The sequence below is a fragment of the Montipora foliosa genome, chromosome 2 (assembly GCF_036669935.1).
Source record: "Montipora foliosa isolate CH-2021 chromosome 2, ASM3666993v2, whole genome shotgun sequence".
In the NCBI taxonomy this organism is placed as follows: Eukaryota; Metazoa; Cnidaria; class Anthozoa; order Scleractinia; family Acroporidae; genus Montipora; species Montipora foliosa.
In genome coordinates, this window is record NC_090870.1 from 36,687,943 (window position 1) to 36,712,234 (window position 24,292).

At 39.1% G+C, this 24,292-nt stretch overlaps 3 protein-coding genes across 3 annotated transcripts in view; 2 read left to right on the forward strand and 1 right to left on the reverse strand.

Annotated features, from left to right (window-relative positions):
* LOC137990739 (shieldin complex subunit 2-like) overlaps window positions 1-2,872 on the reverse strand; it is a 5,384-nt gene extending 2,512 nt beyond the window's left edge. The window contains exons 1-2 of the mRNA XM_068835850.1: window positions 2,756-2,872; window positions 1,290-2,513 (exon numbers count right to left, since the gene is read on the reverse strand). Of these exons, the coding sequence (XP_068691951.1) occupies window positions 1,290-2,513; window positions 2,756-2,849 (1,318 nt within the window). The 5' untranslated portion in view covers window positions 2,850-2,872. The remainder of the gene's footprint in view (window positions 1-1,289; window positions 2,514-2,755) is intronic.
* Window positions 2,873-2,947: 75 nt separating this feature from the next.
* On the forward strand, window positions 2,948-8,483 carry LOC137990740 (uncharacterized protein C9orf85 homolog). The gene is made up of 4 exons (XM_068835851.1): window positions 2,948-3,292; window positions 5,520-5,633; window positions 6,637-6,719; window positions 8,157-8,483. Exons 1-4 carry the CDS (start codon window positions 3,087-3,089, stop codon window positions 8,324-8,326), a joined length of 573 nt encoding a protein of 190 aa, XP_068691952.1. The 5' UTR covers window positions 2,948-3,086; the 3' UTR covers window positions 8,327-8,483.
* A 1,836-nt stretch (window positions 8,484-10,319) lies between these two features.
* On the forward strand, window positions 10,320-23,458 carry LOC137992977 (ankyrin repeat and LEM domain-containing protein 1-like). Its single transcript, XM_068838612.1, has 8 exons — window positions 10,320-10,500; window positions 12,696-13,262; window positions 14,031-14,110; window positions 15,864-16,123; window positions 17,071-17,201; window positions 19,364-19,550; window positions 20,027-20,156; window positions 21,412-23,458. The coding sequence occupies exons 1-8, from the start codon at window positions 10,457-10,459 to the stop codon at window positions 21,585-21,587; spliced, it is 1,575 nt and encodes a 524-aa protein (XP_068694713.1). The 5' UTR covers window positions 10,320-10,456; the 3' UTR covers window positions 21,588-23,458.
* The last annotated feature ends 834 nt before the right edge of the window (window positions 23,459-24,292 follow it).

The following is a 24,292-nucleotide window of genomic DNA, read 5'->3' on the forward strand; positions in this document are numbered from 1 at the left end:
AATACCCTCGGAGTCAGATTGAGATCGACTGAAACTCATCCCACATACGACCACGAGGCGAAAGTTGAACCTGGGTCACAGAGGTGGGGGGTGCGGTTGATAACCACTAAGCCATCCTGACTCCCCAGTCTAAGCATTTCCTTCCTTTTTCTAAGGTTGGGATAAAGATTGGCGTTAATTTTAGGTCAGAGTAAATGCAGCAGTTCATCCTAACTCGAGAGGCAGCATTTGGGGGACACTTTGTGTCGTAAATTGTCTGTATTCTGAGAAACCAGTGATGTTGAAGTTGGGGAAAAAAAATCATGGGGACACTTCGTGACGCTTATTGAAATCTGCGTGCGTCTAATCTGGGGCATCTCTGGTCAGAGAGCGAGTTTCAAACGAGTGTCGTAAAACCAAAACCAAAGTAATTACTTTGGCCAATCAAAAAGGACAGAGACAATCCAGTAAACCAATTAAAACTCGAAGTAATGACACGTGGCCGACACAAAGCACGGGAAAATGTGCACGCGCGAGCCATGATTGGTTTCGGTTTCACTTCTGATTGGTAGAAAAAATGGCGAACCAATCACTGAGTAAAGTAATGCAAAACCAATGCAATTCGCTTATTACTTTCAACACTCAATTGAAAACTGCTCTATCTGCTCTGAAAACTGATTTCATACTGAAATGATTGTTAAATGAACCGAGCATCAGAAAGGTGTACATATTACACACTGCAGCGCGGCCACAATTATGGACTATTGGGTACCCCTATTTGAGAAATGTAACCAACAAGATATCTTTGAATACTGGAGTGTCTATTGGGACGGATTTGACAGCATGCCTTTTCAACAGAGGAATAATAAAATATGGTGTAACTAAGTTCAACCTATTGTTTTCTCCCATTCTCGTTCTAATCTTCACTGCTTAAGCTCTCCTTTGAGTATAAAACTCTGTGGCAAGGGGTCGGCATCTTGCCTATTCCCTTCCCCAATTTGACAATGTCATCACGTAAGTCAGGAAAAACCTGAACATGGGGTGACACAAGTACCTATCTAGTAAATTTCAGAGGGTGTTATTTGTTTTGGCTCGTTCTGAAAGCTTGAGAGCGGTTTTTTAGGTATGGTACTGTATTTGTGCGTGACAGTAGGCTGTCATAGGTTATTTTGGTTCATTTTCAGAGGTTAGAGAGGAGTGAAAGGGAACAACACCGCACAAAGGAATTTTGGCCTTTCTCTAACATCCAAATCTTCATTTCATATGACATCCACATAGGCTTATCGATAGAGTGAAAACCAAGAGCTTACCAACTGTAATCTTGGACAGCTGCTGATTACCAAAACGGTAAGTACTTGAAGCAGAAGTTCCATGAACACTCATAACCTTCCCTCTGAAGTGCACCAAAGTGTTGTCTCGTAACCTTGCCATTTCAGTAAATTCAACAGTTCGTGTGACACGAGAAACGGCAAAAAAGTAAGGGTGCTCTGACCTTGCCCATCTAAAAATACTGTTGAATCTTTCTTGTGACACTAATCTAAGACAAGCATTTGACAAAATGGTTTCTGGTTGATGCAGATTAAAGAAGCTAGACTTAAATGTGGTTTGCCCAACGAATTCCTCGCGCCATTTTCCAACCTTAACTCCTGTTGCAACAGCAAAATCACCGATGCATATCTTATCTGTCCAACTTGAAGCCTCTCTCCACAGTGTCAACTTGAAAGTAGACTTTGATTCATCAGCAACCAGAAGGGAGGAGACTGCTACAAAACTTCCGGCATTAGTACCAGATTTGATCTTTACATCACGAGTTTCATTGACTTGTGTCACAAGAAACAAAATGTTTACCACAGAGTTTTCTGTTACACAGTCTTTGAATGGGGTCAAATCATTAAAAACTTTGGGGATTGTATTCAATGCAAAATTCTTACATTTTTTATCAATGTCTGAAGATTTGTGAGACTTGAAGGAAGCCCCTAAGATTTTAACCTGCTTCCTTCGGTCTGTTGTTGTGACAGGACTATGGCTATTACTGAAGTTAGAGGGGTATTTGTCTTGGGTGTATATATCCTCTATGGTTAACTGATGTTCATCAGTTTTACATTCACAACTGGAACCTTTGTCACGTTTTCTTTTGACGCTTTTCCTATCTTCATCACTCGAAACGTCAATTGAGCTGGGAGAGCCATGTTCAACAAAAAGTCTTTGACTTGCGCATCTGACATCATCAAATTCCTTCTGTAAGGCTTCATCATTTTCAATTTCATCAGTTGTATTATGCAACCCTGTCACAAATCCAAATGAAGACTGGGCTGTAAGCAGTGAGGAGCTCTCTGTGCTATTAAACTCACTCTCCAAGTAAAAGTGCACGGACTCTTGAATTGCTAGAGGTTCATACTCCAGCATTATGTTGCTATCGTCAGTCGAATCGTCTTCATTGTTATTAAAAGAGGTTTTTTCGTCCACGGACATACGAAGGTTTTCACTGATAGAAACGGCTGATTCCTTCCATCTACGACCATGTGATTCGCCTCCTTGTAAGAAAACATGAATGTAAGAAAATTCAATAGAATTAATTATTGTAGGGTAATGTAAAGTTCTGTTTTGTACCCATGTAAACCATGTGAGTGTCAGCCCTACTAATGGCTACTACTAATTCTGTTGAAATATAAAGTGCTACAAGGCCAACGTTTGTAAGAAAATTCAATGTTTGTAACGTGAATGTTCTGACATGCGCAGATCAAAATAGCTCTTATCATTAAGAGAAACCAGCTACCTTTATCTACAGTATTTGGTTCTTTCTCAACACACTGAGGACAAAGAATCGGCGCCACGAAAATCAGAACTTTCGGGGACGTTAATTCCGCCATTTTGGTTTTCTCGTTCCCAGAGGCCCTCGTTGCCGTAGACCAGCGGTTGGGAACGGAGACCACTCTGGTCTAGGTAAGTAGTTCGTGTAAGACTACGTATATTGTCGTGACATAATGAATGTTCTACAGGTCTCTTTTGAGATAGTGAGCGAGGCCAATGCAAGGGCCTCTGGACTTTTCAACTTCTGTGGGATCTTGTGGACATCAACTCAGTCCAGTGGATAGGAGTCACCATAAATGAGTTCAAGGAAAGGGAATAACACGAAGAAAGGCCAGAAATACCAAAATACAGTAGCATTCAAGAACGATCGCCATGACAAGAGCAAGAAGACCAAGCAGATCAACAGTTTGGTTGTCACCGGCGTGTGCGCACGATGCCGAGAGATTATTGAGTGGAGAAAAAAATTCAAGAAATATAAGCCTTTAACAGCTCCTAAGAAGTGGTTAGTAGATCATAGTTCTTTATAAACTTATTCATAATTTTGAATTTATATTACTACTAACGTTGCCATGTGGGATAACCCTCCTTAATACCCCCCCCCCCCCCTTCCTCACACACACAAACCTTCGTGGTTTCGTGGTACTAAGTAGGGTGTAGTGGGGAGAGTGTTTTGAAGAAATGGAAGAAACATTGAAACTGAGCACAAAAACCATTGATCACCACTAAAATATAGTCAGAAAATGCAAATAATTAACAACTATTCACCAAAGAGGAGATGGCCACAGCACTGGCCACCGACTTTGGGGTGAATAGTTGTTTTAGTATATACTAAAACAGTTAGATAATATATCCCGATAAATGACTTTAGCTCATACTAGTATAATTCCTGCAACGACTAAAAAATTTTTGGCCGCAAATAATACACAAGTTGCTCAGAGGTGAATGTCAAAGGATATTCGGAGTTTCAGTAGCAAATCAGGGCATGCATTCAACACTATCCACTGTTTTAGTACATACTAACAGTGCTTCTAAGCAAATCACAATATTAACTGATTCATACCATAAGTGCTGCCGTTGAAGAGTAAAATCAACTGGCGTTAGACAGAGTAACACAACTCTCAGAACTGGAAGGGTTAAGTTAGTAAGAATTAAAGTGATCAATGACCAGGAAGGGATCAATCATGAAAGAAGCCATGCAGTTTGTCTATAGGTGGCACTGAGAAGTGACATTTATTCATATTTGGTGCTGTTTTCCTTGACGGCAATGTTATCTCAAGTTTTGTTCATTGATATGAAGGTCAAGTGTTGTATGGTTACTCACATACAAACTTTATTTTCACTCAAATTTTAGAGTATACTATTGGCTAATATCTCTGAGTCATGACACACTCAAAAGAACACGACAACAACAACAACAACCTTTTTTAGAACCCCAACTGGCCGTCGATAAACCAGTTGATTATTTACAAGTGCAGTCCGAGAAGTTGAAACAGGGACAAGCAGGATGAAATTTAACTATTGGTCAGGGCAGGTCTTGAACCTGTGATGTCCAAATCTCAAGGCAAACACGCTAACCACTGGGCCGCACTGCCTCTTCAAAGTGTTAATCACACAAGACTAAACTATTGTAGAGCCTTGTTAGCTTTGAGGTACCAGGGCTCGAGACTAACGTTAGCCAACAAGCCGTAGGCTAGTGAAATTTCAGTTTTGGCTAGTAGCCATTAAGGCTAGTAAAAATTGTGACGCAGAGGAGTTCTGGACGAAAACAAAACTGAAAATTATTTCAGATGAATAAGTCAGAAGGAGACAATAGAAACTAAGACAAACAGAAACTGTCAGTGGATTTCATGGATTCTGAATTAACTGCCTTAAAAATAATAAGTTTAAAAATATAAATAAATACAATACCAAAACGGATTACAATTTCCCCACGCCCTGTTGTGAACAATTTTTTCGAAAGTGATTGACCACATGTGAAATCATGTGAAACTGGTTGTGTTTCATTTACTGTAAACAACAAGGCCAAGAGGCCCTGTACTTAGAAGTTGCTGATTTGTGCTTCATGCGTAGAATGGTGCTTTCATGTTTAACATTGAACCTGAAAAAGCCCAATTTATAATCCACAGACTTCCTAATAAAAGTAATTTTATTTATGGTTTATTTATTAATTTACTTTATTCTGCATTTTCCATACTCCAGTGCTATAGTGTGAGTTGCAAAGTTTGGCAGCGGGTCCACAACAATTTTGACTCAAGGCAGCGAAAACTTTGCCCTTGTGAAAAAAATACATGTAAATTTGTATGGACGAACAGTTATCAATTAATCACAGTAGATGTAATTTTCTTAGTTGTTCACTCTCTAGTGATTTATAATATTAATGAATGGCAAGTTTTCAGAATTTTAAGAATTAAGAAAAAATAAGTGAGCAAACTCCTACAATGAGATTGAACACATGAGAATATTTAATAAAAGTGGGGGCTGTGTTTGCGAAAGTGGGAATTTTTTGTGTGGTAATTTTTAGACATAACAAGAAATGTCTGAACTCGACTACTCTGACTCATTACCATTGAGTGAAACCGCACATGACAAGACTGGTTAGTGCAACTGTAGTTTTGGCTAGTGAGATCAGACCTGCTACTAGCCATGAAGCCAGTAAGCTACAAAGTTAGTCTCGAGCCCTGGCTCCACTTACTAGCATCATGATAATATACTATTATTACATTTGGCAGTGTTCGGTGTCAGCAGAAGACAGTGATACATGCATATCACACAGTTTGCAGCAAATGTGCGCAGGCTGCGGAAGTGTGCGAAAAATGTGGACAAGTGCAAGAGATAGTGGCAAAGTAAGAATTATGAATTTGTGGAAGTTCATTATTAAGGTTAAACTTATATTTGTTGGACCTCCTTTTAAGGTCAGTCAAGGTGGTGGCTTTATTTGTTCAAAGAAGCAAACTCTCTATGTTGAAGGGGTTACATGTATGTCACGCAACATGTTGTAATTTCATGACGCCCAAAATGCCCAAAACCTAGAATGAAACATTGTAATTACCACTTAAAACTGTTGAACAACATAAAAGAAGTACAGCAAAAGGAAACAAAAGCATGGAGGGACATAATTGAACGAGATTAAAATGGATTGCATTTGGGTAATCTTTAAAAACGCCAGGCGTGTTTCAAGATCATGACAAATCGCCTGGATAAAGGTCGTTTTTGCCAGAATCATCTTGTTTGTGATGTAATGATAATTTTATCACTAAAGGAATTCCACATTACCATTTCGGGTTTTAAACTCGTGATTAACTAAAGACTTCTTCCAGACACCTAAAATAACGTGAGACATACTGTAGCCCCTCTAAGGCAGTTTGTTTAAATTTGCATTTTTAATGGGCAGCAGTGACAAACAGTGCTGGGGAAAGTTACTGGAGTACTTGAGCAAACTGGGAGTAGTAACAATATTTGCCTTGATTCAGAGTGAGTTTGATGCCTTACCATTAAATTTTAGTTTAAAATAATAGTTGTGTATTTCTTGCCAATCAAATCACTTATATTCATCCGAATGGTTTCAAACCAAGACCGGCAAGGCAAAGAGAAACTTAGAAGTGAGCTACACATGTGCTTATTGTGATGACCATAAAGTTCATTGTTTGAGTTAGAAAACACTCCACCATTCTTCAGTTCTTTCTCTTTGAACCGTGAACCAGTTACTGCATATTATAATGAATGCCGGTGGATTTCCTTGACAGGTTCTAGAGGAAATGTACCATTTCAGAAAAGAAGGTGTTACACTGTAGTTGTCTGCAAAGCACACTTGTCTAAGAATAAAAGTAATGTATCTTTGATTCTTAGGGCTACACCAAGTTCTGCAGAGAAAGCCCCTGAAGACAGCATGCTTCAGCCGGAAATAAAGGCAATGACAGAGAGACAAAGACGTATGTTTGACTATTAAGAAAACTTTCACCTGTCGAGATTAATCACAAGTGCAAAATAAAAAAGTACCAAAACGAAATTCAAACCGAATTTCAACTTTCTTTTAAATCATGGTTAAAGAAAATTTTCTTACCCAGCTTAAAAGAACCCGAGTTTCTCAGAAAGATCTTTGTCTATTTTACACCACATGCGTACGCTCCGTTATTGATTAAACTGCACCCGTTTTCTTAATGCAAGAATTAGAACGCGCGCGAGGTCACGGGTTCAAACCCCGTTGAAGTCCTGAATATATCAGGACTTTATTTTTTTTTTTTTCTGCGAGGATCATAGCTTCACTTGATTTCATATCCGCAGTTCATATATGATCCATTTCATATATCATTTCATCGCTGGTTCCTCAAGGGAACATTGGAACACAATGTCGTTCATAACTGCGAGGATCATAGTTTCACTTGACCGTTTGAATTATAAATCTTTTTTTTAGTGTTATCATTTTAACGAGACATTTATAGTTTTTGAATGTTATAGATATCATTATCATTAGCTTTTAGGTATCTAAACAATCTGTAAGTTTGTACATTCAATTAGAATCTTTACGTAAATACGTAATTCAGCTCTACGATAAAGAATCTATCTATCTATCTATCTATCTATCTATCTATCTATCTATCTATCTATCTATCTATCTATCTATCTAACTGGTATTTGAGAGATACAGACCTCACGTTTTGTGAGGCATGATGTAAAGAAGGACCCTGGAATGGTTCGATAATCAAACTGTATCTAACAACTGCCAGTACAGTGTATCATAAACAATAGTCCCTTAGGTTTGTGATAACAATTTACCTGCAAGCGTAATTTTCTTGCTTGGATTTTTAGCATCATTTTCAAATCAATAGACAATTTTCATAATTGGTGGCTGGTTTGTTGTTCTTTTGTATCTATGTGGGAAGTTAAAGAACCCACACACTTACGTAGAGTAGGGCGCAGAGTTCGCAGTGCTATGGTGTCCCTGGGGTGCGTGTGTGCGTATGTATCATCAAATTACTCTGATCCCGAGATCCATACTATGTTAAACAACTGTAATAGCCCTTAATGGGATTTACGAGCGATTTTGTCTCATGAACGAGGCTAAGGGGTCATTTTGTCTCGAATTGACCCCTAAGCCTCTTTTACATGTGGTTTTAAACAAAAGAAAATGTGCTGCAGGCGCAACTCCAATGAGATCTATTGGTTCATACAATGTATGTTACCGTGGTTGTACCCTGTATAAGAAGTACAAAAAGAAATCAAAATATGTTAATATTAAATTTCCTAGAGCAACAATTCTTTTGAATAAGCAGATCGTAGCGCGGAAAGGCTTGCTTGCGTTAAAATTTAAGGATAGCAAGGTGTGTTTCTTACTGTTTGAAAAGGATTTTGATATGTTATTTACTCAGGGACATTCCTCAGGCATCTTGAAAAAGGGGGTCAAGATGGAGAGCTGAAAAATTCCACTTCACCAAATCACTCAGCAACCAGTAGTTGTACAGTATCAGATTTATCCTCTGGTGACGATGAAGGTGAACTATCAGAACCTGAATCCATTGATAATGATACTGGATCGTGACAGCGAGTGATCGAGGAACAAGATGTGCGGGAGATCAAAGAGTCTTATCGGTTCCATGTTTTTACTTGTAACATGGTTTTGTTTATGTAGTGCAAGACATTTTATCGAAGAAAATCCAACGAAGGAGGGCTGGAAATAAAGGGATATCCTTGTCTGGTATGCGGATATTACATAATAAATCATAGTTTGCAATTCACAGACCCTAGACTCGAACGAGAATGTTGCTTGTTTCCCGCTAAAAGCCATTCATCCGGCCTACACTTCAGTCGATTTTCGCCATCATGAAAGGCAAACCTCTAACTGTTTTACAACTAGTAGGTTTTTTTTATGTTTGTGCGCAAGTGATTTTAGAGGTAACTCAGTGGAAAAGACGCAAAATAGACGTGGGATCATCAAGGAAAGGGAGAGGAAAGAATTCCCTGTTTTGGTCTAATCCTATATAGGTATTTTTTCAAAAAGGGCACAGGTGTAGGAAATATTCAATAGCCAATAATCTATTGAAAATTCGTGAAGTACACTTTTTGTAGGGGAGAGGCAGCGATGAGCGAGGCAAAAGGAAGCATTTTGAGACAAATGTGCCACACTTGTTTGTATTTGAGGGTAATTTATAAGTTCATCCCTGTCCTTCATTTCCCTGTGTAAAGTGTGCTCGTAGCATTCTTTCAAAGTGTGACGTACGGATTGTAAGGCCTGCTATCCAGAGAATTTTCCTCTTTCCGTAATGACTTTTATAATAACTGTATAATTTAGTCTATAAATACGTCCAAAGTAACCTCCTAATAAAATTGCCCCATTAATCTTACCGCTGTGCTTTCGTTAAATCAACGAAAAAATTCAATTCAATTCATCCGATCGAATTGTTGACAGGATTGCTTCTAAAAGAGATGCTCACTTGGCATACCTTGCATCTCAGGCTGGATTAAGCTTGGTTTGTTTAAATAGTAGGCGGCGGTTCATTGGCTTGTCTTGGTATTCACTAAAAGCAACAAGCTGCTTGATTTCTTCTATTTGGGGTTGACCACTTACGCCATATGAGGTCTGCTAGTGCTGGAGCACTAAAATTAACGCAAATTAAGTGAAATGTTGGCTTTCGAGAGGAGCAGTTGGCATGTTGGCTTTCGAACCTCTCGGAGCAGAGTAGAGAACCAACAAACCCAACGGTCAATCCACATGTGACACCGAGTCTGGGAATCGAACCCCGGCAAGATGGGGGGGGGGGGGGGGGGGGGTGTGGAGGCAAGTGCTCTCACCGCTACACCAGCCCTGCACCACGGCCTTGTCCGCGTAAGAAAAAGCCAAAGTCAATTCTTGAACTGAGGTACTGATTGCGTTGTTTAGATCTGCCATCCTTAGCTTTCTTGTATGCTAGCTTATGCTGTTTCCTCGTTTCTTCATATTGTGTTTTGTGTAGCTGTGTGTGCGCGCATGTGTATTACCTGACCCTAATAATGGTAATCAGGAACCCATAGCTGTCATGGGTTCCTATCATAATTAAGTATGGCTGCCCTATCTTTCTAGCTCTCTGTGGTTATTACGGGCAGCCTGTTCTCTCGCTTTTTCATATCCTTTTTTTTACGTTATCATTTATAAATTGCTGGGTACAAAGAATTTTTTTGTCAACTGCTCTGTAAATTGTGATAAATAGTGCAAAATAATAAAATCTTGGGTAGACTTTCATATGGAAACCGCACTGAAAAGGGGGAGGACAAAAGAATCATTGTTATTCTGATTAGGCCTTGCTAATTAGGTATTGTTTTGTTCGCTTTGTTCGGCTTCGCTTGTTCGTCCCTGTTACGTGATCTTCCGTATTGTTGAAACTCAAGATTATTTACACCAAATTTAAATGTCTGCAGAACAAGACATAATATTATAACTGATTATTTTTGAAACCCTAACCGGAAGTTAACATGTTTCAATCCGCTCTTAAGAACTTTCGTGACTTGCGTGACAAGCTTAGTCCTCAAGGAATCATGGGAACTCTGGGCGCCAATTTTCAATGACTTCTCTCATCCACCTTGGTTCTCCCTGCAGCTCACCTTGCTTTTCCTTTTAATTCTTCGTGGTTTTTTATCCTCTTTTATCGATTTTAGTTCTTCATTTTATCATACGATCTTAGAGCTTTAGCTTTTTATGGATGAGGATTTATTTTCAGCCATCGAAGATGAAAATTACGGGTGAGCGATCTGTTACGTTTCTTCAGGCCAGGTGTATGACAACTGCAGACTGCCTACAAATAACGCCGATAAACAGTATTTAAGTCTAAGCACCAAATTTAAAACGGTTAGCTTTCAATAACTGTGATTTAGGGTTAGTCTGCCATCTGCAGTCTGCAAGTGTAGACACCGCGTTTCTTCTCATTCAAGAGCACTTTTTTCATTCCTTTTCACATGCGTGAGCGTAAGCTTACCTGTTCTTTTAAAGCAAATATTTGAGACCAATGCCCTGGTTTCTCCCATAATTTTATTCTTTGATATCAGGATATTGCCTCCATGATATCACTTCCCAGGTGTAACACTTTCGATTAAACGATAATAAGTTTTATAGTTTACAAACCAATGTCAAATTTATTCCAACTTTCCTAAATTTTGATTCTTGTTATCTAAACAGTTTGCTGGGACATGTTTCAGGTTGTTAAATTTGACCAAAAGATGCAAATGATAGCGAAATTGAAAGGTTACCACAACCCCCAACTACACTACTTCAAGACATCTAATGGTAATAATACGGTAATTCCCTGCTAACCAACCAGTAACACCTGCATGAATTAATGACAAGGAGTCACCAGAGGTTGCCCTAATTTATGGTGTTGCCCTGGTGGTACTCAAATGCCAGTTGATTTTTGGGGAGGGAGGAAAACTGGAGCAAAACATGTCAACCCTATATCTCTCTGCGCACTTGCAAAATTTTAGCAGTTCTAAGTTCTCTTGTCACTGCATCCTCCTTGCTTTGTGAGGGCGAAAGGCAGCATGAAATTTAAGAGTGGCATGTTTGATAACTTGTGGAGTCACATTTGTTGGAAATTGATGTTTAACCCTGTGCCCACTGAGAATGAGGCTTGTAGATTTACTTTAACGCCAGACGATTTTAATACGGGGGGGGTGGGGGGGGGGGATGACAACTCTAAGAATCACCATTTCGGGACAAAGCCAAAATTGTTCCGAGAATCCGGAGATTTCTCCGGGAATCGGGACACTTGGAAATTTGTCTGGGAAACACGCGATAATTCCGGGACATTGCAGAAAAAATCGGGACATCGAAGGAAATTTTATTTCACGTTTTTATTTAGGTTAACCTCGGTAAGTTAGGCATGAAATCTTCTAATATATGCCGGGAATTCTAAAAATTTCCGGGCATGTATGTTAAAAATTCGGGAGGATGATCCAAATTTCTGAGGTGACTTAAGTTAAGACCTAGTATTGCTCAAACAGCATTTGTTAGAGTTGTCACCCCCTGTATTTTACTTGTCAATAGTGGCACAAGTGAGGAGTGAGTGGGTTAAAGAAAAAGATTAACTGATACCACAGAACAAAGCTTAAGATTAAATGGATCTGTACTTTAACCAAACCTTTTTTGAGAATCGTTAGCTACTGTTTATTAGATAGTATGGGTGACAATTAACCCAATGACCCCACCCAGTTGTCGAGTAAAATCGTCTGAAGTTAGACAGAGTAACATCTGTCAAGTCTCACTCCCAATGGGTTCCTGACAGAATGTGGAAAATTTTAAGTTTCAGTCAGTCAATGTCTAGAGCTAATTTCTTATGCATACATTACACCCTGCATTGATTCCTGTTCCTCCACCTTTATATTGTACTGAATGATGCTGTGTGACAATGTTGCCTTCTAGTAATGAATATTATCATAGACATGCAAGTTGCTGTACAAATCTTTGTCTTTGTCTTGGTTGATCCATTCTACTCTTAAATGACAAATGAAAGAGTATTTAATTAGCTTGAAACTTAAATAGTCTTTACTGTAACATTAATGCTTGTTTTCTTTGTATAGGTGGGTTGTGGTATGACCATCATCATCATCATCATCATTATCATCATTATCATCATCACATTTAGTCAAACGTTTTCGAAAAAAATCCCCTCTGTATCCTCCCATATGGATACACCTACCATGGCATTACTGCAAACAAACTCGAGTGCACTATTAAATAATGATGTTGCTAAATCTACACGTTTTGTTCCAAAATGTCCTGATTTAGATAAAAAACCCTTTACCCAGCCTAAGGTAAAAGTTGTCTCAGGTGACTGCATGCTCCACATGAAAAATTCTTTTAGGGGCAGTTATACAAGTGTTATGTCTCATCTCAAATTTTCTGTTATGAAAATAACAAAAATGCCCCTTTGTCTATTTTTCAGGCTTGCTAGACATCTTTTATCTAAGGGTGCAAAGGCAGATCATCTTATGAGAGATGGTATCAGTGCACTGCATCTTGTAGCTGGCAAGGACAACCAAGGAGCCACCAACTTCTTAGAATCTTGTATTGAGCACTCCAATCCTAATATTAAATCTTGGGAGGGACTTACGCCGGTCCATGTTGCTGCTTTATGGGGTAGAATACAAAACCTTAGAGTTTTAACAATTCATGGAGGTGATATAAATGAGAAAGACAATGAGGGGAATGATGCATTAGACTTTGCTTGCCTGTCAAGTGAAAACAATGCTACTGAATGTATAAAGTTCCTTCTGGAGATAGAGAGCTCCAAACCCAATGTTGAATCACACATACCAGCTGAAGAGACATCACTGGACAGTGAATTCACAGACTCGTTTTATACAGCTGTTGGTGAAGGGAACGACAGTGTACTTGATAACACAGTTGTGACATTTCCAAAGATTCATCCTTGGAATGTCAAACGTTGTCCGACTGACTTTGAAACCACTGTCGCAGATGGATTAAATAGCCTCAATTTTACTAATGACAGGTAAAGATTTTCATCTTAAAACACAAGCTATGTGTTTTAACGTTGTGAAAACATAAATTAAGTAATCAACTTTAGTTCAACTTTGTGAAATAGCATGCAAAAATACACTTTTTTTCAGGGAGAATTATTAATTTGAGTTCAATCATACTTTTCTCAAGCATTTTTTTTTGTGTTTGAGTCTGAAGTAGGGTACCACTAGTTCATCTGGTTTTGTTTGTCCCATTTTGTGGAATTAGCACAGTTTTCGTATACTTCTGGTTGTCTTTTGAGGAGTGTCAATTATATTCTTTTCCTTATGTTTCACAGTCATTCGCCAAACTTTGAGCATTCATTTGGAGAAAAAGTTACTCTGTTTTGACAGGAGGTTTATTACAAACTAATGTTACACCGTGACTATGTGATGGAAACAAGGAGAAAGTGATGACAAATCCTCACCAAATAGAAAATGATACCTGCTGGGGTATTTGTAGATGGCTAATGCAATAAAAGTAAACTATCTTTCACCCAAAAGTGAATCTTGTCTTAAAAAACACAGTTTAAATTTTGAAGAAAGTAGTGAATTTCTCCTTTCAACAGCACTTACAAAGCTTACAAAACAACAATACCAGTATTCTTGCCTTTCAAATGAGATGCAGTGAGATAATACCAGTATACATAATTGCTGTGGTTACAAAATTACTACATTAAATTTTTCTTACATGCAGAGACTAGTACATAGTAAGCTCATGGTTTGGTTGCATAACTTTGTCCTTCTTGCCAACATTTAAGTTTTGAAGAACTTGAAGTGAATAATGATGCTACGAGGGAGCAAGATGGCCAGCGGCAGGACAAAGTGGACTTGCACTCTGGTGGGTATTCTTTTGCTTGAACAAACAGGCTCTTGATTAAGTTGCCAACATGTTAAGCACAAGTGAGTGTACTGCACCAGTCTTATAGTGCCTATGAAATGCAAAGTAACTAAGGCTTATTTAAAAGACTTTTTGAAGAAAAGAAACATGGTGTTCTCAATTTTGAAAGAGATATTAAAGTTTTTGAATGAAAACTGATGATGTCATCAGTGGTTCCAAGGGGAATACAAATCACAAAATCTAGAAAATCGTCAGAAATCAGCTGTGGTACCATGCTAAGTAATTAATGCAGGAATAGTTTTTGGAAAGGACAGGGATTTTTAAACTTTTCCACCTTAGTGAAGGAGTTTAAAATTGTGTCTTGTTAGCTAGAGTACACAAGAATTAGGTATTATCAATTGCTCTGCCTAGTCTAAAATGGCAGTGATTTCTTTTTCCCAATCCTTTGTTGTTGTTGTTGTTTTTTTTTTTTTTGGGGGGGGGGGGGGGGGGGGTAATTAAAGTAAATACAGTGAAACCTGTATTAAGCGGACACCGTATTAAGCGGACACCCTCTATTAAGCGGACAGTGGCCGAATACCCTAAATTTATATCCCTTATTTACTGTAAATCAAACCTTTATTAAGCGGACACCTCTATTAAGCGGATGCGGACACCTAAAAAGTACTTGAAATGGTCATTTCTATTTTTACCAACCTGTATCAAGGCTGCTGCCTAAGAAAATTTTAAAGGCGCCCTCAGAGCTAAAAGCTGAGAACTTAGGAGCCCAACATATGAAGTGAAAGGTGTTGCTGTGAAAAATTAAGGAGCCCAGAGCTATTCTTTGGGAGCCCCAGGCTACCGGGCTCCTGTTAGGCAACAGCCTTGTGTATTAAACGGACACTTGTAATTAAACTCCACCACACAACGTGCCAGACACCGGAAACGAGGAAGGCGCCAACCACCAATTTTTCTATTTTTAAAATTAAAAACATGACTTGACAAACGGTGTTTGTTGAACACACAAGGACAAAAGAAACCGTAAATGCATACACGTCCACGAAGCCTGTACAGCTAGTATGCAACAAATCCTTCGTTGATCAGTTTATCTTTTAACCAGTTACAAGATTATCTGAAATGCTGCTGGAATATTCCAGATATCATGGACAAGAAGATCTAACGCTGGCCATTAGCAAGGCAACCGACTTGCTTCAGAAAATGAAATTTAAAAGGCTCAAACAATCAAGAATTGATGACTGTTATTGCTAAGGATTAGTACATTCAACAGCTTAGAAAAGGACAAAGTTTTTATGGTTTTTATGTACAATATACAGCTTGTTTCGCTCATTTGATCAGTTTCAGAGTACAGTATTGATTCGTTATGTTTGTATAGAGCTTGTTTCACTCGTCTGATTTCTTCAAATTTGAGGTGTAATCTATGTTTGTAGTAATCGGATCAGTTGTTCCACTTAAATAAGAAAAATAAATACTGTAATGCAAACATATTTTGTCGCAGTCGCTGGGAGTATTCTAAACATTTCCACCGTTCATTTTAATGGTATTTGACACCTCATAAGACGTTATTTATCGAAACCTGTATTAGGCGGACACCCTGTATTAAGCGGACACTAGAGCATTCCCCGAGGGTGTCTGTTTAATACAGGTTTCACTGTAAACAGTTGACATCTTGGGAAATTGCTCCACCATGTCATGTTAGCATTGCTGATACCTAGACAATCCTGACTGATGCCTGTAATTATTTCTGTTTACCTAGATTTTATAAACGAGAGCTTTGATGGATGTGATGAATTTGGAGAAACCACAATATTCTACGACTGGAAAGAATGTTCAATGAACACAACATCCCTTGATGAGTCAATAGTGATTCCAGCAGAGTTTGCTGGACTCAGTATACCGGAGCTAAGGAGGCAACTTCAGTTATGTGGTGAAATACCGGGACCAATAACACCTGCTACCAAAAATGTGTATCTTAAGAGATTAACAAGACTTCACAGTGGTACTACATACTCCAAGGTAAATTACATGATTGAGCTGGATCAATGGCAAGATCAGGCCATTATCTAGGCCAGGTTTCAAATAAATTTTGGATTATGTACCATGGAAATTCTCATCCAATAAAAGAGGGGAAAACAACTCACTTACGTTTCCTGCGCTTAGCGCCGGCCGGCTGCATGTATTGTTTACATTCTGATTTGCTGAGATATGATTATCTGTGACTGTTGTGCTTGGCCAAAGTGTTATATTTGGTGTGACAACTCTTGCTTAAAAACAACAACCACTCTGACTCAAAATAAATACATTCAGTCAACACTAAAAGCGGAAAAACATCATCATATGCAAGAATGTCACAATTGGACTTCTGCCAACCTCTGATTGGCTGGGAAAGTGGTCCAAGATTTTAAGTAACAAGATGGGCTGGTTGGTCATGTATAACGTATACTTAAACAAAGATATCTGTTGGAGTGAAAGTTTTAGGTGCCATCTTGGTTCCTGTGTAATGCATTTGGTATAATAATAGCAGTGGGCTCTCGCAAGGATGGAGAAAGACTTGGACCAGGGAGGAAATTCTTTGATTGCACTCACATGATAAGGTGGCCATGTTGGTGCCAAAGCAATAGAACAAAGTAGCTCAAGGTTTGCAAAATAATAGAGTCAAATTCCCAAAAGACCTTTTCGCTATTGTCCTTTCCACCAACATGGCTGCCTTGACGACAGGTGAAATCAAAGAATTGACCCAACAACCAATCAGCGTTGCTCTAAGGACTGAACTACTACTATACACGGTCAGTCATGAGGTGGCCGAAGTAAAGCCAATTACAAAGGGGTGCAATGCGTAACTGAGGCAACTGTGAAATTCGGTGTATGTTCTTCGAAAACATGAAAAACCGTTCTGATGAGCAGCAATGCAACAAAAAAGAAGAAGATGAAAAGGAAGTAAAATCAATATTACTGTTTTATAGGACTCGCAATATCACAATTTTTTGCCGGAAATCCGCAAGCACTTGGAGGGACGGGCTCAGACTCCTGACTTGTTTGCAGCGGAGGAGTCCATGTGTCACGAGTTCGACCTGAAAAAGAACTGGAGGGAGGGGTGAGTAGTTAACTTAGGATGTCCAGAGTTCCAAATCTTGATGCATGATTTGCAACGCCTCAGGCACTAGGAATTGTTTTTAGATACTACTACTACCACCACGAAGTCGGCCGAAGCTGAGCCTTGATAAGATTATTCCAAACTCATTGATCATGTTTATTTTGGTCGTCGTCTACTTCTATGGCCGTGGTTTTGCTCCCAAAGGACTAGTTTGTGTACTACTAGGGGGTAAGGATGTTTTTGACAGTGCCCAGCAATCCTCATCCTTCTTGTTCAGTGCTACTCTATCGATCTCCAGCTCTCGGCAAATCTCCATAAAGTACTTCACTGGAAGTGTGACTTTGCCGGGAAACATTCAAGGTCATTCAAGGCCACCTGCAATATGCGAAGGTAAGAGCCATTTAATGACTTGGTGAGGGTAGAGGTTACGGTAGGCCTGATCCAGGTTTCTCTATCCTGAAGAAGAACAGATTCTGCAGTAGCTTTGAAGAATCACAGCTCTCAGTAATGCCCCTGGACATATTAGAACTCCAGATATTTAAAATGACATATAGAGTGGATTTACATGAATTTTAATTCAATTTTAAAACACCGGCAACAGCTATTTTTTAAAAAAGGGAAAATACATATTATACCGTGAATTGCTGTTAAGTAAATTACAAATAAAGGTAAGTAAAAATGTACAAATCCTTAATGAAGGAGTCTTGCAGCTCTTACTAAGAACGAATTAGTGAGTCTTTGCATTCCTGATTTTGGTATCGCTACTGAACCTGGTTTGGACCTTAAGTTATAGCCGTCGCCGGTGTTTGGCTTGTTTGGGCGGTTAACATCCTTCACAATTCTTTCTAATTCACGCTTTGTCGCTACTCAGCGTCTTTTCTCTAATGTTGGAAGGGATGTTCTTGATATCCCCATGATATCTAAGCACCTGTTTTGTATAGACTGTGACTCTTCTGCAAGGAACTTCGGCAGACCACCGCACACTGGGGACGCATATTCGAGAAGTGAGCGTATCTTAGTACAAGATATTGTAATGCCCACCTCTGTAGGTAGGTTTGGTTTCCTACATTCCCTCAAATAATACAATCTCTTGCTGGCTTTCTTTACTATCTGTTCTACATGGTAATTCCAGCGTAGGTTGTCTTGTTACCATACCCGTAATAGCTTAAACTTGTATACCCTCTCCAAGCATGAATCATTTATTCGCGGAAGGGTCGGCTCAATGGAGTTTTTGCAGAACGAGATCCACATATCCTTTGTCTTCCTTGGATTCAATAGCATGTTGTTTGTAGTCGCCCAGTTCTGAAGTCTGTCAAGCACCTTCTGCATATTTGATAATTAGCTATTTGTTATACTTTCGGATGCTGTGCAGTCGACAGCGTACTTACACATCTTTACAGGTATAGAGTCATCGGAATCATCGATAAACGTACCGAGCAATAAAGGGGGAATGACAGATTCCTGTGGCACACCTGCCGCGCAGGCCCTTGTTTGGCCAGGTTCTTTTTGTTTGTTTTTGTTGTTGATAGTACACCGAAAGCTTTGTATCCACTGCCACAAAGACTTGTTCATGTTCCTGCCTTTAAACTTTGATAATAAAGTTGATTGGTCGACTAGATCAAAGGCCTTGCTGAATTCATTAAATAGGGAATGGACGGCCTTTTTCTCCTCTGTTGTGTTGTCGGAGTCATTTAACTAAGCTTGCGTTATGTGTACAAGGACAGTCACGGTCAAGCGGCCATGAGTGAAACCATGTTGATTTCCTTTGACTCTGGAGCTTTTCTGCTACATTGTACAGGTCTTCGTGTGTAGGGGTAGTTGAGCACCTTCTAGGCCTTGCCGTTTCTTTTTTTTACGTCATTCTCTGTAGAGGCAATGAGAGACCATAAATAATTAAAATCCTGAACTTCTCTCAGTTTTTTTCCTTCCGTGCTTTTGATTGGAGAATACGGTCGCTCGAGTTGTACATGATAATCTCCCTCTTATTTGGGTTAAGGTGCAGGCCTACTTTCTTGCACTCGGTCTCCGTTCGTGTGAGTAGTTAAGATACTAACTTAACAGCAAAACCTAGTAGGAGTCACTGTTATTTGACATTGTGCAAACTCATGAATTAGTATTGTGAGTTTTTTAATTCGTGTGCTTATTTCTTTTTCTTTTCTAAGAACTGAAAAGTCTTCTTTCAACTATCTGTTGATTGATCCTCGGGTGACGCAGAACTTGCCAGTCAGAGCTAAAAAAATGCAATCGGATGACGTTTTCAGAGTGTTTGTTATGTCGATATTTTACGTGGGTAAAGGCAAAAGATCGCGACCTTATGCGCATCTCAATGAAGCCCTGCAGTCTTCCAAGGTGAGCCGGAATAATGTCAGCATTTCTAAAGACTAAACAGGTTAATGCTATTTGCGACATGACGTTTCAGTACACAATGTTTCTTTTTTTGACAAATTGCATTTCATAGGGAAGAGTATGTTACCTACAAGTACGTAATTACAGAAAGTTGATGTTTCAAAGCGCCTTGTTTAACCGTAATGGTTTAATTTAAATCTATGTATTCCTTATATACTTAAATCCTATCATTCAACTCTGTTGGCGGGGATATAACTTGAACTCACAATTGACGAGCTCCCAGCTGGATTGATGGGAAACAAGTTGTCTTCCTGGTCAACCTGAGCACTTGTGGCCCAGGTTTGATTCTCGAAATCAACATCATATGTAGGTTTTCGCCTGGTGCTCTCACCAAAAACCAACATTAATATTATTCTTTGATCCGCCTTACTTGTTAAAACGTTTGCAAGTGGTATCATCTTGTTTCCTTTTTTGAACAGCATAACCCTAAAATCCAGCAGATAAAAGACATTTGGGCCGCAGGGCTTGGCGTTGTGTCTCTTCACATCTTTCAGAGTGTAATCCCCGTGGAGGCGTACACGCGCGAAGCGTGCATGATCGACGCGCTTGGTAAGTTCATTTTAAGCCAATTTGGTCGTAACACGTTTTGACACGTCTGATGTAAACCATACTCCTCGCTGAGCCCTGCTCGTACGTATGATTTTCGTATGGATACGGTATTTTACATGTCACAGACAGCAGATGTGAGCAAGTTGGAAGCGAGTTTGTGTAGTGCAGTTAAAGCGCGTATGCAGGATTCTCGACCTCAGGTCCCAGTTGTTCAAACGATGTATAGCGCTATCCACCGGATAAATCACTATCCAGCGGATAAACACTAGCGAAACCAATTGAGTTATCCAGTGGATAGTGACTTATCTGGCGGATAGCGCTATATATCCATCGTTTGAATGACTGGGGCCGGACCTGGTTTAAGGCCTGGTTTCCCACACCTACTAAAGAATAACTTTAAACCGTGGCGGAGGTCACGTTACAGTATTCAATCAAATTATGTTCAAGATATTTTTTACAAAAAGTGAATTATAAAATCAATTTTTTTCGATTTCAAATTTACGTGGCATCGTCATCTGGATATCTTCAATAATTGCTTCACTTCATGTGAACAACACTGCAACACTTCAGTGAAGTGTTGCGGTTGTCCTGTTATTCTAGATCTGTTGTTCTAACACGGAGCTTTCGTGTAATATCAATTAGGCAACCGTAACTCGAGGGAATTGAAAACAAAAATAAGCGATTCTAATATTCATTAATTTCGGTTGCCAACGCTTTGTTTGAAAAAAAATAGAAACAAAATTGATTGTGACCATTACGTCCTGCGGTTGAAAGTTACTTTTTGTTGAAGTGGAGGTTGCCTTTAAACAAGAAATCCTTCTCTACACCGTTTTTTTCCTAACACTGATGTACGGATAATGTATACAGACCTCTTTGGGGGAGTAGCAAACTGCTAGGTCCGGTAAAATAGCACTACTTGCTCAAATGGGGTGTTAAACTTGAAAACTGGCACCAATACTACAAACCAGTATGACTTAGACACTTCATTCGGCTTTTGTTGCATGGCATCAACTTCCGCGTCGACCCCTGCTCAAATTAGGTCCTGATAAATAACACCTTGAAGTCATTTTACGCTACCGAAACTGGGATAAACTTCGGCAATGTGAACTTTCTTGGCTTTTGATGTTACTAACATAATTGCAGATTTGATTTACACGAAGCAACTTTACGGTTGAGAAAGCTGTAATTGCCTGCACGGTGTCCGACTCTGTCTTTAGCCTGCGCAATATATACCGGTGTTCTTTGTCTTAAACAGGGCTATCGTGCCTGACAAATAAAAAGAGGGGGGACTATTACGGAAGAGCGGCTTCATGGAACCAGAAAAAAAGAAGAGAAATGGGAGTCTACCTTTTAAAACGAGCGCTCAAGATTCTTTTGAATGAAGGCGAAAGGCAATTGAGACCCAATGACTTGAGGGTCCATTCATCTTAGGAGATCTGAAGCATAAAAGGGAAACTGTTTGTATTATTTCTTCTTTTATACTGGATGCCGAGTATTGCAAGAGATAACAGCGTCGGTTACCCTCTTATAGACTGAGGCTTGAAAATCATGTTCGAGGATCAAAATGTGCGGGTTTTTAGCAGAGCTGTGGCCACCCTAATCATCACGTCAACTATCAAGATTGTGTCGTGCTTGGGACTTTTATGCGAGACACTGTTTTCTGGAATTGAAAATTATCTCATTTCGCAATAGTCACAATTGTATTTAAAAGTATTATTAGCTTTTTCCTTCCTCTAAATTAGTTTAAGGATTACAATGACTATTTCCGGCGCTGGGCGTTTTGAATATATATATTTTTTGTAGATTCAGAGAATCGATTTTCATCTTGGCCCTTTAAGGGAAGTTTTTAACGCGGAGGTTTTTTTAGTTTATTTAACTTTCTTTCCAGAAATTCCAGTGGAAAAAGAGGTAATGAAACGATTATTTTCATGTGGAAACAGTTGTGATTTTAAGAACAAGGATACTTGCCATAAAACAAAAGAAACTGTTGCAATAAGTCAACTAAAAATCTTACCAGTTTTGTTTCTAAGTATCCGAGGAATCTGGGAACGAGATGAGTGGGAGCAGAGTTCGTAGGAAGATTAAATAATGATCTTCTTTACCGTAAACTGAAGACCAATCCTGGTACTTTATGTCCTAGCTGGCTTCCCCTCTTACGCTGGCCAGTGAGCATTCCCGGGAAGTCTTCAAGCAGCCTAAAAACTGGGCTAGGTTATTTTTGGCAGGATTAGCAAAATCCAACTTCCAACAACGTAACCGTGTATAAAATAGGTCGCGCATGAAAACAGATTGTTCTGGTTTGAAAAATAACGGCTTTGTTTGGAATAATTACTTTTCTCAAACCACTCAAACCGGAAAATAATTCGTGTTTCTGTGCAGTGAAAAACATCGATTGAATAAAGTGTAAAAAAAGTGTCCTCCTTTAGTTAAAGGGGCAGTGTCATGGATTGTTAGTAAAAATCTGGAAAACAGCGGAGACCTGTTTACCGATGACAAACGAAAATTAAGGGCCAGAATTTCTTCAAAACGGCTATTTTAGCTCACAGAAACCATTCTAAATTGTTTTTGGTTACGCATAGCCAAGATTTAAATGAATGCCAACTTGAAACGTCTGGCCGACGTTATCAAGTTCTCACCTTGCATCTTAGATGAACTCCGTAATAACCTAGTGTGGCTCATTTTTCTTTTAAAGTTAATCGATTTTTATCTCACTGCGATGGTCCAGAAGGTCGCTGAAAATTGAGTTAGTAAGTTTGAGGTCAAAATAAAAGGAATAATTCTCATGATTTCACAATAAAAATTAACGTTAAAAGGGAACGACTTTTAGACCGTGCGACGGTCATCTTCAAGCTCATGAAAAATTGTTGCTGCATATGTTTATAGGCTAATGAGATACTGAAAGCACGAAAATATTTGCATAAAAACAATACAAGAAAATTACAGCGTCAATGTTAAGAGAAACGCTAAGGCGATAAAGAAACGTGCAGCAACAATTTTTCCTGAGCTTGACGATGACCGTCGAACGATCGAAACGTTCCTCTTTAACCTTATTTTATATTGTGAAATCTATTTCGAAAAATTTGTTGATTCGAATTCCCATGATACTACCCTTTTAACGTGCAACCTGTTTGCAAATTCTTAATAGCTAGGACGTCTTTTCATAAAGCAAACAAGGTTTTTAACATTGAATCTACACACATAGCTACTATGTAGAATGTGCGATTTTATTCGATAATGATCAAATGTTCAGGATTGAAAAACATTGTAAAAAGAGGTGTAAATAAATCGGAGTTTCGAGTTCTCACTTATGTCCCGTGTCCAAATGCTCTTACGTGTCTTACTTGTTTCACGAGTTTGCTGAACCATGGGGGTTTCGTAAACCCGCAAAAGAAATTCCTAACTTTGGGATATTTGTTATAAAGCTAAAAGTAGGCTATTTGCACTTTTTGGGGGGAGTCAGAGCTTCCCTACCTTGTTTTATAAAACATTCGCGCGCCAGATGATGTAGCTTTTTTTTCTTCAAAAACAGGTGAAATTTATCTAAGGTTTCAGCGCGTAATACTGGATTTCTTTGATTGCGGTAAAGACTTGTTTCCATATCTCAAAGTGCCCTTGGACGTGAGGTGCCTGGGAATGAAATTAAATCACTGGAATCGGTCAGTGTAAAATGCAGACTGAGGTTATAATGTAACTGTTGAAAAAGTCCAAACCCCTTAGAAATGCTAACATCAGGCCTAAAACAATATTAGGCTTGACTGTTAGCATTCCGATGCCAGTGATTTTAATTTCATTCCCAGGCACCTCACGTCCAAGGGCACTTTGAGATATGGAAACAAGTTGCATGTGACGTCGCAGCGGCCATTTTGGCGGAAGGAACAATAGCGAAAATTTGACTCTATTATTATGCAAAACTCGAGCTACATTTTTCTATTGTTTTGGCACCAACATGGCCGTCTTATCACGTGAGTGCCATCAAAGAATTAAGAAATTTCTAGATCATTGATGGCTCGTGCATACTCGGAAGGAATCCGAGTTCCTTTTAATTAAAGCGGAGTCAAACCAGCTCTTGCCGCTCAATTATCAAGTCGGATGTTCTACCACTGAGCTCCAGGAGAATCGAGGTAACTGATACGTCC